Source organism: Salvelinus namaycush, chromosome 11 (genome assembly GCF_016432855.1).
Source record: "Salvelinus namaycush isolate Seneca chromosome 11, SaNama_1.0, whole genome shotgun sequence".
In the NCBI taxonomy this organism is placed as follows: domain Eukaryota; kingdom Metazoa; phylum Chordata; class Actinopteri; order Salmoniformes; family Salmonidae; genus Salvelinus; species Salvelinus namaycush.
The window spans coordinates 33063791-33076806 of record NC_052317.1 but is presented as its reverse complement, the minus strand read 5'-3'; the positions used below and the strand labels follow the sequence as shown (position 1 = coordinate 33076806).

General features: G+C 43.2%; 1 protein-coding gene and 1 long non-coding RNA gene across 2 annotated transcripts; both read right to left on the bottom strand.

Moving 5' to 3' along the window:
- Window positions 1–96: 96 nt before the first annotated feature.
- LOC120056037 (peroxiredoxin-6-like) lies at window positions 97–8165 on the bottom strand. Its single transcript, XM_039004174.1, has 5 exons — window positions 8028–8165; window positions 1734–1890; window positions 1431–1577; window positions 824–970; window positions 97–560 (listed from the first exon to the last, which is right to left on the bottom strand). Exons 1-5 carry the CDS (start codon window positions 8117–8119, stop codon window positions 432–434), a joined length of 672 nt encoding a protein of 223 aa, XP_038860102.1. The 5' UTR covers window positions 8120–8165; the 3' UTR covers window positions 97–431.
- A 3310-nt stretch (window positions 8166–11475) lies between these two features.
- Window positions 11476–12329, bottom strand: LOC120055619. The gene is made up of 3 exons (XR_005477706.1): window positions 12248–12329; window positions 11973–12064; window positions 11476–11526 (listed from the first exon to the last, which is right to left on the bottom strand). It is a non-coding gene; the product is annotated as an uncharacterized LOC120055619 (long non-coding RNA).
- Between the last annotated feature and the right edge of the window lie 687 nt (window positions 12330–13016).

The window sequence follows — 13016 nt, the reverse complement described above, 5'->3', positions numbered from 1 at the left end:
ATGAGATCTGATCCTCCGGACAAGGTTGGTAGGTGTCGGGTTACGGTTGCTTTATTGACTGCAATAAGTAACACTGAAGTGAAACTAAAGGCTGTGTTGCTGTTGAAGGCATTTTATTAATCGTCTCACTATTAGAAGTAAGGCAGCACACCTGTCCAAAGTATTTAATACATCTTAAACCTGACAACTGCACATTCAACTCAATAAATTGAGTTGTCAGCTATGTGTCTTTGAACATGCGAGTACTACAACAAATGCAACATGAACATGTCCTGACACCATATTATCAGCAAAATGCTACCAGTCAATCTGTGATATGATCAGCACTCCACCATCTAAGGAGAATGGCAATCCCTTTCATTGTCCTCATCATCTCCCTCTGTGGTTGTGTGGGAGGCTGTGTGACTATAGGTGTGATCCTCTGCTGCCCCTCATGGCTGAGGTGTGTAGCGCAGGTACTTCCTTTCTGAAGGTAGCTCTTTGGTGTAGACCCCTGCAGGGAACATGGCTGCTGCCTCCTCCTCAGGGATGTTTGGAGGAACCATCACGCGCTCGCCAGGCTAGACAGAGAGAGGGAATGAGAAGGGGAGTTAGCAGAGAAAATAGAAATGGACATAAGTGGCATGCCAATTGATATTGGACTGACAATAGATTCTAAGTGTTTGGAGAACAATAAAAATAGTTGTGTGATGAATGATGATGTTAACTGATTGTCTATTGGGTAACTCAAGCTTCCATTTATATTTGACTGATAATACTTCCTGAAGGATGCTGCAAATTCTACTGTCAGGCTATAGAGCTTGACAGGGATTGGCTGACTGACCTGCCAATCAGCAGGGGTGGCCACCCGGTTCTTTGCTGTGAGCTGCAGGGAGTCGACCACTCTCAGGATCTCATCAAAGTTACGCCCCGTTGTGGCAGGGTAGAGCAGGGACAGCTTCAGCTTCTTGTCTTGGCCAATCACAAAAACCTGAGACATAAAAACATGTCACACTGTTTGAGAGAAAGTGTGTGTGTGTGTGACAGAGTGAGAGAGTGTAGCAGATAAGGGCTGTGTTCACGAACAGGCAGCCATCATGCAGTGATATCACCCTCACTGATTCATATAAAAAGATTACATCATGCAGCAAGGGGCTGAGGTAGTGAGTGTTTTTGCCAGACGGGGTGCTAGGGCTTGGGGGGAGGGGTAGTTAACTCATACTAGCCAGTGAAGGTAGGCTGTTTGCATCAGCATGAATAAGTAATGTTTATGGAAAATAGAGCACCAGAAAGAGGACGATCTCATGGTGGGCAAACACTTACCGGAAACTGAGAAACGGTAGAGAGAGATACTGACAGGAAGAAAGCGAGAGAAAATGTGGCTGAGAGTGTGTGTATTTTGTTTGTCTGTACCTGTGTAGGTGTGTGTGCATGCATGTTTTGACACTCACACAGCGGGCAGTGAGGGGCATGCCGTCCTTGTCCTTCTCATCTGGGTCCAGCATGCCCAGGGCCACTGCCAGCTCCCTCTGATTGTCTGCTATGATGGGGAAGGGGAACGCACAGCCAGACTCCTCATCGTTGTAGGCCAAGATGTCCTACAGGACCACAGCACAGCCGTCCATTACTAAACACTGGTCATTGGTTTACACACTCAAAACTGGGTGTCCCAAATGGCACCCTATTCCCTTTTGACCTGGTCAAAAGTAGTGCATTATAAAGGGAATAGGGTGCCATTTGGGAACAGCCTATACCTTGGTCCAGCCACGGTGATCCTCCAGACTGTCAATGGACAGGGCGATCATCTTCACGTTGCGCCTGCTGAACTCGTCGCTGAGTTTGGCTGCTCGGCCCAGCTCTGTGGTGCAGACAGGGGTGTAGTCACGGGGGTGGGAGAACAGGATACCCCAGCTACAGAGAGAGGTGGGGAGTGATGGACAGAGGGAGAGAGAGGAAGATACAGAGAGATGGAGAGATTAGTAGGGGCCTAGCATAGGAATGTCAGCCTTTCTGTCTCCCTGCTCCTGTGTTTCTGTTTTAGTGGAGCAGCTAAGCTGTAAAATATGACTCAATCGTTCACTTTGTGATAAACGCACCACATTTGGTACAGAGGTAGATTTAGGTACCTTGTAAAGATTTAGATATGGAGTCACCACATATTTGCGTCCTGAGGGGCGTGGCAGCCCTTTTTCAAAATGGCCCTCGACTAACACTATGTTACAATTCAGAAGTACTGCTTTGACGAAAAGGCAACAAATTAGTCACGGTGCTAGATTTATTGACTCTGAAAAGATTAAGATATGGAGCCACCACATATTTGGCCCCTGGGAGCCATGGCAGGTATCTTACAAAATGGCCACTGTTGGTAACACAATACTGTGGTTACTAAGTCATTTTTGTTGTTGTTGTTGATAAACACCAAATTTGGCAGAGTTCAATTTATATATCCTGAAAATATTTAGATAGGGAGCCATCACTGTTAGAGGTCCCTTCACTGTTAGAGGTCCCTTCACTGTTAGAGGTCCCTTCACTGTTAGAGGTCCCTTCACTGTTAGAGGTCCCTTCACTGTTAGAGGTCCCTTAGGGAGCAGTAAGGACACATTTACCCAATGCTGCCTCAGTCACCACCAGAAGTCCATGGCATACCCAACTGTGGCATAGCCTTTACTTTGTTGAAATAGCAGAACATATTCAAATGAAAGTAGAAAAACTAGTGGGTCATACTTCTGATCATGAAATTGGTTGAAATAAATATATTACAGCTTGAGAGATTTGTTGTCCACAGCAATTGTGAACTATTCCAACTCAATGGTTGGGGATATTTTCCCAGGTACAGCTGAAGTTAGTGTATTTGCTCCTTGCATTGCAAAGTAGCTTTAGTAGCCATTTTCTCAGGAACCCAACGTCTTAACCAGTAGACCAAAATAATATTCTGTTCTGGGCCGAAGCTGATTGTCGCAGGCAGGGCTACCTCATCTATAGAGCGTCCTAACTCACCTCCGATACACAGTCTCAGAAATATTATTTTTCCTACAAAAGATAACTGCTGTATTTCCCTATGTACTCATTATATTGTACTGTGTTAAACATTTTAAACCGATTCAGGCCAATAAGTATAGGCCATGACTTTTACAAAAGTCAAAGAAGTATAAGCCATGACTTTTATACAGTGCATTTGGAAAGTATTCAGACGACTTCTCTTTTTCCACATTTTGTTATGTTACAGCCTTTTTCTAAAATTGACTAAATAAATTTCCCCCCTCATCAATCTACACACAATACTTCATAATGACAAAGCGAAAACATTTTTGGGGAAATATTTTCACATTTATTAAAAATACAAAACAGAAATAGCTTATTTACATACACTACCGTTCAAAAGTTTGGGGTCACTTAGATATGTCCTTGGTTTTGAAAGAAAAGCACATTTTTTGTCCATTAAAATAACATCAAATTGATCAGAAATACAGTGTAGACATTGTTAATGTTGTATATGACTATTGTAGCTGGAAACGGCTGGTTTTTATGGAATATCTACATAGGCGTACAGAGGCCCATTATCAGCAACCATCACTCCTGTGTTCCAATGGCACGTTGTGCTAGCTAATCTAAGTTTATCATTTTAAAAGACTAATTGATCATTAGAAAACCCTTTTGCAATTATGTTACCACAGCAGAAAACTGTTGTCCTGATTTAAGAAGCAATAAAACTGGCCTTCTTTAGACTAGTTGAGTATCTGGAGCATCAGCATTTGTGGGTTCGATTACAGACACAAAATGTTCCGAAACAAAGACCTTTCTTCTGAAACTTGTCAGTCTATTCTTGTTCTGAGAAATGAAGGCTATTCCATGCGAGAAATTGCCAAGAAACTGAAGATTTCGTACAATGCTGTGTACTACTCCCTTCACAGAACAGTGCAAACTGTCTCTAACCAGCATAGAAAGAGGAGTGGGAGGCCCCGGTGCACAACTGAGCAAGAGGACAAGTACATTAGAGTGTCTAGTTTGAGAAACAGACTCCTCACAAGTCCTCAACTGGCAGCTTCCTTAAATAGTACCCGCAAAACACCAGTCTCAACGTCAACAGTGAAGAGGCTGGGATGATGGCCTTTGGAACCACCAAGATTCTTCCTAGAGCTGGCCGTCCGGCCAAACTGAGCAATCGGGGGAGAAGGGCCTGGGTCAGAGAGGTGACCAAGAACCTGATTGTCTGTATGACAGCGCTCAAGAGTTCCTCTGTGGAAATGGGAGAATCTTCCAGAAGGACAACCATCTCTGCAGCACTCCACCAGGCCTTTATGGTAGAGTGGCCAGACGGAAGCCACTCCTCATTAAAAGAAACATGACAGCCTGCTCAGAGTTGCCTAAAGGACTATCAGACCATGACAAACAAGATTCTCTGGTCTGATGAAACCAAGATTGAACTTTTTGGCCTGAATGCAAAGCATCTGGAGGATGGTGGTGGCAGAATCATGCTATGGGAATGTTTTGCAGCTGCAGGGACCGGGAGACTAGTCAGGATTGAGGGAAAGATATACGGAGCAAAGTACAGAGAGATCCTTGATGAAAACCTGCCCCAGAGGGCGCAGGACCTCAGACTGGGGCGAAGGTTCACCTTCCAACAGGACAAAAATCCTAAGCACACAGCCAAGACAACGCAGGAGTCTCTGAATGTCCTAGAGTGGCCCAGACAGAGCCTGGACTTCAACCCGATTGAACATCTCTGGAGAGACCTGAATATAAACTATAACTATAAATCCAAATAACTTCACAGATCTTCATTGTAAAGGGTTTAAACACTGTTTCCCATGCTTGTTCAATGAACCATAAACAATTAATGAACATGCCCCTGTGGAACGGTCGTTAAGACACTAACAGCTTACAGACGGTAGGCAATTAAGGTCACAGTTATGAAAACTTAGGACACTAAAGAAGCCTTTCTACTGACTCTGAAAAACACCAAAAGAAAGATGCCCAGGGACCCTGCTCATCTGCGTGAACGTGCCTTAGGCATGCTGCAAGGAGGCATGAGGACTACAGATGTGGCCAGGGCAATAAATTGCAATGTCCGTACTGTGAGACGCCTAAGACAACGCTACAGGGAGACAGGATGGACAGCTGATCGTCCTCGCAGTGGCAGACCACGTGTAACAACACCTGCACAGGATTGGTACATCCGAACATCACACCTGCGGGACAGGTACAGGATGGCAATGACAACTGCACAGGATCGGTACATCCAGTACACAGGTACAGGATGGCAACAACAACTGCCCGAGTTACACCAGGAAAGCACAATCCCTCCATCAGTGCTCAGACTGTCTGCAATAGGCTTAGAGAGGCTGGACTGAGGGCTTGTAGGCCTGTTGTAAGGCAGGTCCTCACCAGACATCACCGGCAACAAGGTCGCCTATGGGCACAAACCCACCGTCGCTGGACCAGACAGGACTGGCAAAAAGTGCTCTTCACTGACGAGTCGCGGTTTTGTCTCACTAGGAGTGATGGTCGGATTTGCGTTTATCGTCGAAGGAATGAGCGTTACACTAAGGCCTGTACTCTGGAGCGGGATCGATTTGGAGGTGGAGGGTCCGTCATGGTCTGGGGCGGTGTGTCACAGCATCATCGGACTGAGCTTGTTGTCATTGCAGGCAATCTCAATGCTGTGCGTTACAGGGAAGACATCCTCCTCCCTCATGTGGTACCCTTCCTGCAGGCTCATCCTGACATGGACCTCCAGCATGACAATGCCACCAGACATACTGCTCTTTCTGTGAATGATTTCCTGCAAGACAGGAATGTCAGTGTTCTGCCATGGCCAGCGAAGAGCCCGGATCTCAATCCCATTGAGCACGTCTGGGACCTGTTGGATCGGAGGGTGAGGGCTAGGGCCATTCCCCCCAGAAATGTCCGGGAACTTGCAGGTGCCTTGGTGGAAGAGTGGGGTAACATCTCACAGCAAGAACTGGCAAATCTGGTGCAGTCCATGAGGAGGAGATGCACTGCAGTACTTAATGCAGCTGGTGGCCACACCAGATACTGACTGTTAGTTTTTTGATCCCCACTTTGTTCAGGGACACATTATTTCATTTCTGTTAGTCACATGTCTATGAAACTTGTTCAGTTTATGTCTCAGTTGTTGAATCTTGTTATGTTCATACAAATATTTACACGTTAAGTTTGCTGAAAATAAACGCAGTTGACCGCGAGAGGACGTTTATTTTTTTGCTGAGTTTAGTTGTGCAGCGACGCTCTCCATCCAACCTGACAGGGCTTGAGAGGATCTGCAGAGAAGAATGGAAGAAACTCCCCAAATACAGGTGTGCCAAGCTTGTAGCGTCATACCCAAGAATAATCGAGACTGTAATCGCTGCCAAAGGTGCTACAACAAAGTACTGAGTAAAGGATCTGAATACTTCAGTAAATGTGATATTTCAGTTTATTTTTATACATTTGCAAAAATGTCTAATAACCTGCTTTTGCTTTGTCATTATGGGGTATTGTGTGTAGATTGATGAGGGGAAAAAATGATTTAATCCATTTTAGAATAAGGCTGTAATGTAACAAAATGTGGAAAAAGTAAAGTGGTCTGAATACTTTCTGAATGCACTGTAGATTAAAGGTTTGTGAAATAGTGGGTCAGTCTGTAGTAATTTAGTAAAATGGCTGCCACAGCTCCCAGGGGGCAAATCTGTGGTGACTCCATATCTAAATCTTTGCAGGGTCCATAAATCTAGCTCTGTGGCAAATTTGGTGCCTTTACCTCAAACAGTCCTTCTGAATTGTAAACTCATGTTACAGTCGTGGGGCATTTTGTAAGATGGCATCCACAGCCCCAAGGGCCAAATCTGGGGTGGCTCCATATCTAAATCTTTTCAAGGTACCTAAATCTACCTCTGTACCAAATATGGTGCTTTTATCACAAAGTGAACGATTCAGTCAAATTTTACAGCTTAGCCGCTCCACTAAAACAGAAACACAGGAGCAGCGGGGCAGAAAGGCTGACATTCCTATGCTAGGCCCCTACTAACCTCTCCATCTCTCTGTATCTTCCTCTGTCCATCACATTTTCAGGGTACATAAATCTGCATTTCTGCCAAATGTGGTGCTTTTATCAAAAAGTGAACGATTTAACCACCCTACTATTTTGGTGCTGTACTCAAAACACTTCCATTCTATGCATCAGTACACGCCTGGCCCTGGCTGCTTGTTGAGCCAATTGTAAAATACTGGATTTTTAATACAGTTTGTCTTTGCATTGCATACATTATTTGAGCACTATTGTTTTTTTAGGGTAAGAAATAATGAAATGTTTAATAGATCAGGGTAAGAAATAATGAAATGTTTAATACAATTTAATAAAACATGTTGATATTAAACCCGATTATGCCAAGCAGCCTAAAGATTTATTTGATCATGAAAAGAACCAAGAATAAAAATATAGGCGGCCTTAAGTGTGCCCACAGAGATCTTGTCTTGTTGCAGCAACTGACATTTCAGTGTTGTCAGCGTTTTCATTGAGTGGGTTTAGAGAACAAATGATTTGAGCTGCAAGCAAGCAGTTTTTTTCTGACGTCTCAACCTAGTTAGACTGACACAACCAACTGGCCTAGATCAAATAAAACCACAGACCATGAGTAAAGATACATGTCTAAATATTATTCAAATAGGGGGAGAATAGCTGTTTATTATTATATCTACGAAAAAAATAGATGCCAACGCATCCTCGCTATACCCAATAACGTTAGGTATCAGATTAAAATTCACACCAACAGTTTGAAAGTACAGTAGGACATGACAGCTATCAGCATAATCAACCTTACGACCTTTGCCAAACTATACTAAACCTTTATTTTTACAAGTGAATGATTCAGGGCTAATGTCTTTAGAAACAGGTGCCTTATTGAATGCAAATGATATAGTGAAATCGAAAAGAGAACATCAATTATATACCGGAAAACAGGAATCTCAGGTAGTATCTTCCAAAATGCCAACACGTGATTTCAATCGATGGCATATTTAATGTCATATCAACCTTTAAAATTACTTACGAGTCACCCAAAAAATCGTGGAATTTAATTTTGCCGTTAGTGGTTTCGGCCTCAAAATTAGGAAACTCATCTCCTAGCAGTAGTCCTGGCATGGTCGCAATGAAGACCCGCGCGCTCCAGTAGCAGCATACTGATGACAGCAGGTTCAAATCGTCTAACCCGGAACAGGTTTTAACCACTTATAATTATCATTTTTCAAGTGTCAAATGTTATTTTTTTCACTTGTCCAGTGTTCGTTTATAGGTGATAAAAATACAAAAACTATTTATAAAAAGCGTTTACAGGTGACTTGGACGCGTTATTATTTTTCACTTGCTTTTTTCAAGTGTCAATAGTACATTTTACACGTGTTCTTTACACCTGTCCAGTCCGCATTTACAGGTGATTAGAACGCTTGTTATGGTCATTTTTTCGCATGTTCTATATACCTGTCCAGTGTGCTTTTACAGGTGATTAGAACGCTCTAACCCAGAGTCTCACTCCAGAGACTGGGTGGGCCGAGCCCCGGGGACATACTGGTTGTTATTAGCCAGCAACCTGTGGCTCTCCAAGCGGCTAGAGGTGTGCGTCTTTGAGGACTCCTCCCGTGGCAGAATTCTGCACCTGGTGGAGATCACTGGCCAATCCGTGCCCTGGTTCATCAGCACCTTGTACTGTTTACGCCGCAGTGAAACCAACCCTTTAAAGCTGCATTAGGTTAATGGCGTGGACAATGTCACACACAGAGCTGCATAATTGGCAAACAGTTAATCAATTCACGAAAGTGTCTGATATTACATTCATATCCGCCAATTCATTTTGCGTTCTGTGGTAGGCAAAGAGCAGTATCCCTTTTAATCGTGGCTCCATCATCGAGCCGGTCTGTAGTAGCTGGCATGGCGGTGGGCCTTTGCCAAATACCAGGGCCCATGGAAAGTTCCCTGCCTTTAACCTGCTGACAGTGTCACCTCTGCAGAGCCAAAGGAAATACAGAAGCGGCTGTTCACGATTATAACGGTATCAATGCGTTTACATAGCACTGCATTTGGGTTGTTGATTAAAGTTCTTAAGGGTTTGTCATATGTTCCTAGTGGAAGAGTTCCCAGGATGGGCAATTGATGGCCTTCTATCAATTGCTTTTTAAGACTCTTTAGAACCTTGTATGGGCCAATATTTTACCATGACACTTGTGGTATGGCGACTTGAAACATCCTGTTGACTGAACAACTCTTCCTTGCTCACTCTGTTTCTCTCTTCCCCCTCCCCTTATCATCAGCTCTACTCCTGGACCTGGGTCTGGTCCGGATTGTGAAATACTTTGTTCCACTGTCAGAGGTCTCCCGCCCAGAACCACTCCAACATGTTCTTTACCTTCTTCGTGGACTATTTCATCAAATGAGACTTAATTTCAACCAGTAGAGAATGTGAAATGCTTTATTGAAAGAAGTTAATTATCCAAATGTTATAAATACATAATACATGCATTATAAATATAATTGTAATATTATAAATACAAGTTCAATCTGTACTTCAATGCACATCTGTTGTGCATTATAAAAACAGGAGGAAAGAGGTGGCGAGAGAGCTGTAAAAGACAAAGGGAAAGAGGTAAGAACAGAGGAGCAGGGAAGACAGTATACGATTAATGAATCACAGTGCTACCCTAATAATCTCTCAGTACATCACAATAACATAATAATGTCTCATAACCATCGGGCCGACTGGAAGCCCAAAGCTGGTTATCTTAAGAGCAGGTGAGGTGGTGATGGGACCGGGTGGTTAGCATTCTCTCTCACATCAAAACATACATGCAGACAAGAGACAGATGGAGATAGCATGTTTAAGCCTTTAAAAAAAAAATATATATATATATTCTAACAGTCATCCTAATCATTGGGAGGTAAAATGCAAAACTGACCTTGAATCATTAACTCTGGGACTACTACATCTCTATCTGTATTTCAATGTAAAGCATCTCTTTAATAATACTTCCTGTTGACTCGACCAAGTGACCTCTCACCTCTGATCATGCTCTATGTAGCCAGTTCAGATGCTGATATAACCTAGAGGACTTGGATGAAGTGGATGAAGTGAAGGAGAGACTGTTAGAGAGAATAAGGTAGTTAAAGAGACAGTGTTCAACAGGACTCTGTGTGTGTGGCCTCACCTGGTGTCCACACTAAATGGCTGCAGAGTAATGTATGCTGGAAAAACATGCACAGACTTACGAGGACAAACAATATAGCGCAGTTAAAGAAATAATGAAGTGTCTTACTATTCTCCATGGTTGGCCCTCTTGCCTATTCTTTGAATGTGGAAGGAGCCACAGTTATACACCTGAGCCTGCTTACTGCACAACCCATGAATCAGATTGATACATAAGTGTGTAGGTGTGGGTTATAGGGTGTCTAATTGTTCTACATTTTTTCAATATGGGAGACTTAAAATAGCCCGTTTTGTTTTTGTACAGACATCACACCCTTACCTAAACAGCACCCTCACCTGAGAAGTAGAAATTAAAGGGAGAAACTGGGAATTGAATAACTGCAGTTGACATAGCTAAGTAAATGGAAGAATACTCTTATTGCAATGTGGATGGCTCTTAAAATAGCCTTTGTTTGTTCATAGTGTAGTCTATGGTGTTGCCAGGGAACAGCACACTCTTCGAAGAAGTAGGAGGTGAAGATCTCTCGCCTCTTGCTGCGATGTTGGACCTCATCCTTGAAACATCCTGAAGAGCAGCAGACTTCTCCTATGGCGGCGAGTTGCAGATCCCCTCCTGGTCCTCTTGTCCATTATGTTATGCAGGACACAGGTAGCCTTCACACGCCTGAATTCCCCCAGGAGGCAGTCCCAGATGGCCCTGGTCACCCAACCTTGCAGTGCCCTACATGGTAACTGTATGTAACGGATGTGAAATGGCTAGCTAGTTAGCGGGTACGCGCTAATAGCGTTTCAATCGGTTACGTCACTTGCTCTGAGACTTGAAGTAGGGTTTCCCCTTGCTCTGCAAGGGCCGCGGCTTTTGTGGAGCGATGGGTAACGACGCTTCGTGGGTGTCAGTTGTTGATGTGTGCAGAGGGTCCCTGGTTCGCGCCCGGCGAGGGGATGGTCTAAAGTTATACTGTTACATGTAGGCAATCGTTTTGAAAGAATGTCCATGTTACAAGGTATCTGTAGGAATATGGAAGATATTGTCATTATTAGACTTTCACATCACCAGGTCATTGTGGATTACTAAAGTATAATATCCCTCATAACAAATCATGATAACATTGGATAGATAGATGCATGTGTAGCATGTGACAATAGCAGGATCATATCAAGGATAGCATCACAAATGAATACATAAATACCACTTGAAGCTTGATGAGTTGATCATTTGAGTTAGCTGTGTAGTGCTAAGGCTGAAACAGAAATGTGCACCCCTTTGAGTTCCCAGGACCAGGACTGAGAACCACTGCTCGTCATTGGGACCTCTTCATCTGCAGACAGGCTTCTGTATCTGAGCACAGAAAACCTCACAAGAAACAGACTTCATTATACTAAAATTAGACTGCACTGAATATTATGTTACTATTATCACTGTCCTCACTCATTGGGACTGGAACTACAAAAGTCCATACCCTATCCAGAATAGCCTAATCTCTCACGTTGACAGTTGGAGCTGCTATCCTTTCACCCTTCTCCATGGCTGCTAGCTACCTACCTACCTACAAATGCATTTGGAGTGTTTTTTTACAGTGATAAATACATCAAGATAGCTAGCTAATACGAAGTTAGGTAACGTTAGCGGGTGATATTTAATTCACTTAGCTATCTATACGTATGTAAAGTTGGCTAGATAGCTAACGTTAGCTAGCTAGATTAGTAGCTCATTTGAGTTAGCCTACATTGTAGCTAGTTAGCTAATAATACATGTTTGTTTTTACATTTTCGTATTGTAACGTTATTTACTTAACTTACTTGAATAGGTTATCCCAGCCATGTGGACGATTGGAAACAGGGAATAAACGTTTGTTTGTCACCAGAGAGTTTTAGAGCATCTTAAAATTTACCTGTGAATAAATTCATGAAAAGGAGAATGGATTAAAGTATTTACCCATTTAATAACCAGACCTTCATACAAACTTGCTATGGTGAATTCTTGACGCAAAATCGAACATGCTGCCTGCCATATGCTTCCAGCACACCCACAAGCGAGCTACTCTGAGCGGCCTAAACCGCACGTATCCATTTACCGTGTGCTAGTGTAGACAAGCCGTTAGCCATCTGGCCACGCCACGCTGGCTGCCATGTGTGCCCACTTCCTGCTGGCCCAGCTGGTGGTGACGCCCCCCCCCTCGCCACAATTTTCTCCTTATATATTTTTGTTGTGGTACGCAATGCATTTACAGTTTTTCGATCTGTTCTACGAATTGCCAAGTGGCATTCAGTTACAGTGGATGAAAATGTAAAGCCTAATAGTGCATTTTGTCACCGACTCTATGGAGCGGTATATTTATTTTTCTGTATATTTACTTTACATAGCCCCATAGCTATTGTCGTTTGAAAATATACATATTTTTTGATGGGTTTGCAAGAATTAACGATATATTGTTTTAATTGTGTGTCACAGGTTCTACTGGTAAGTGACAGACAGTGTTAGATAATGACACAGTCAAGACGTTGCCAACCTATGACTTTCACACTGAAATAGGATAAAACGAAGGGAAGTATCGAACAACAAAGTTTATTTCAGAGAGGAAGTGAAATTCTGTTGTTAAAACAGTGAGAATGAGACATAAAAATCATGCATGGTTCCTGGTTAAGAGACCCATTCCATATACAGTGTGGTATTGCCCTATTGTCGTGTATGTTTCTGTCTGTGTGGGGGTGAAATGGTACCATACCCACCCCAAGCAAAGTTTCCATTAGTGTGCACAGCAGCTGCTGCCGAGTGTCATTATTAGTCTCCTTACAGTGTTGCCACACACACACGGTGGTAACACCCTAGCAATACATACCCTC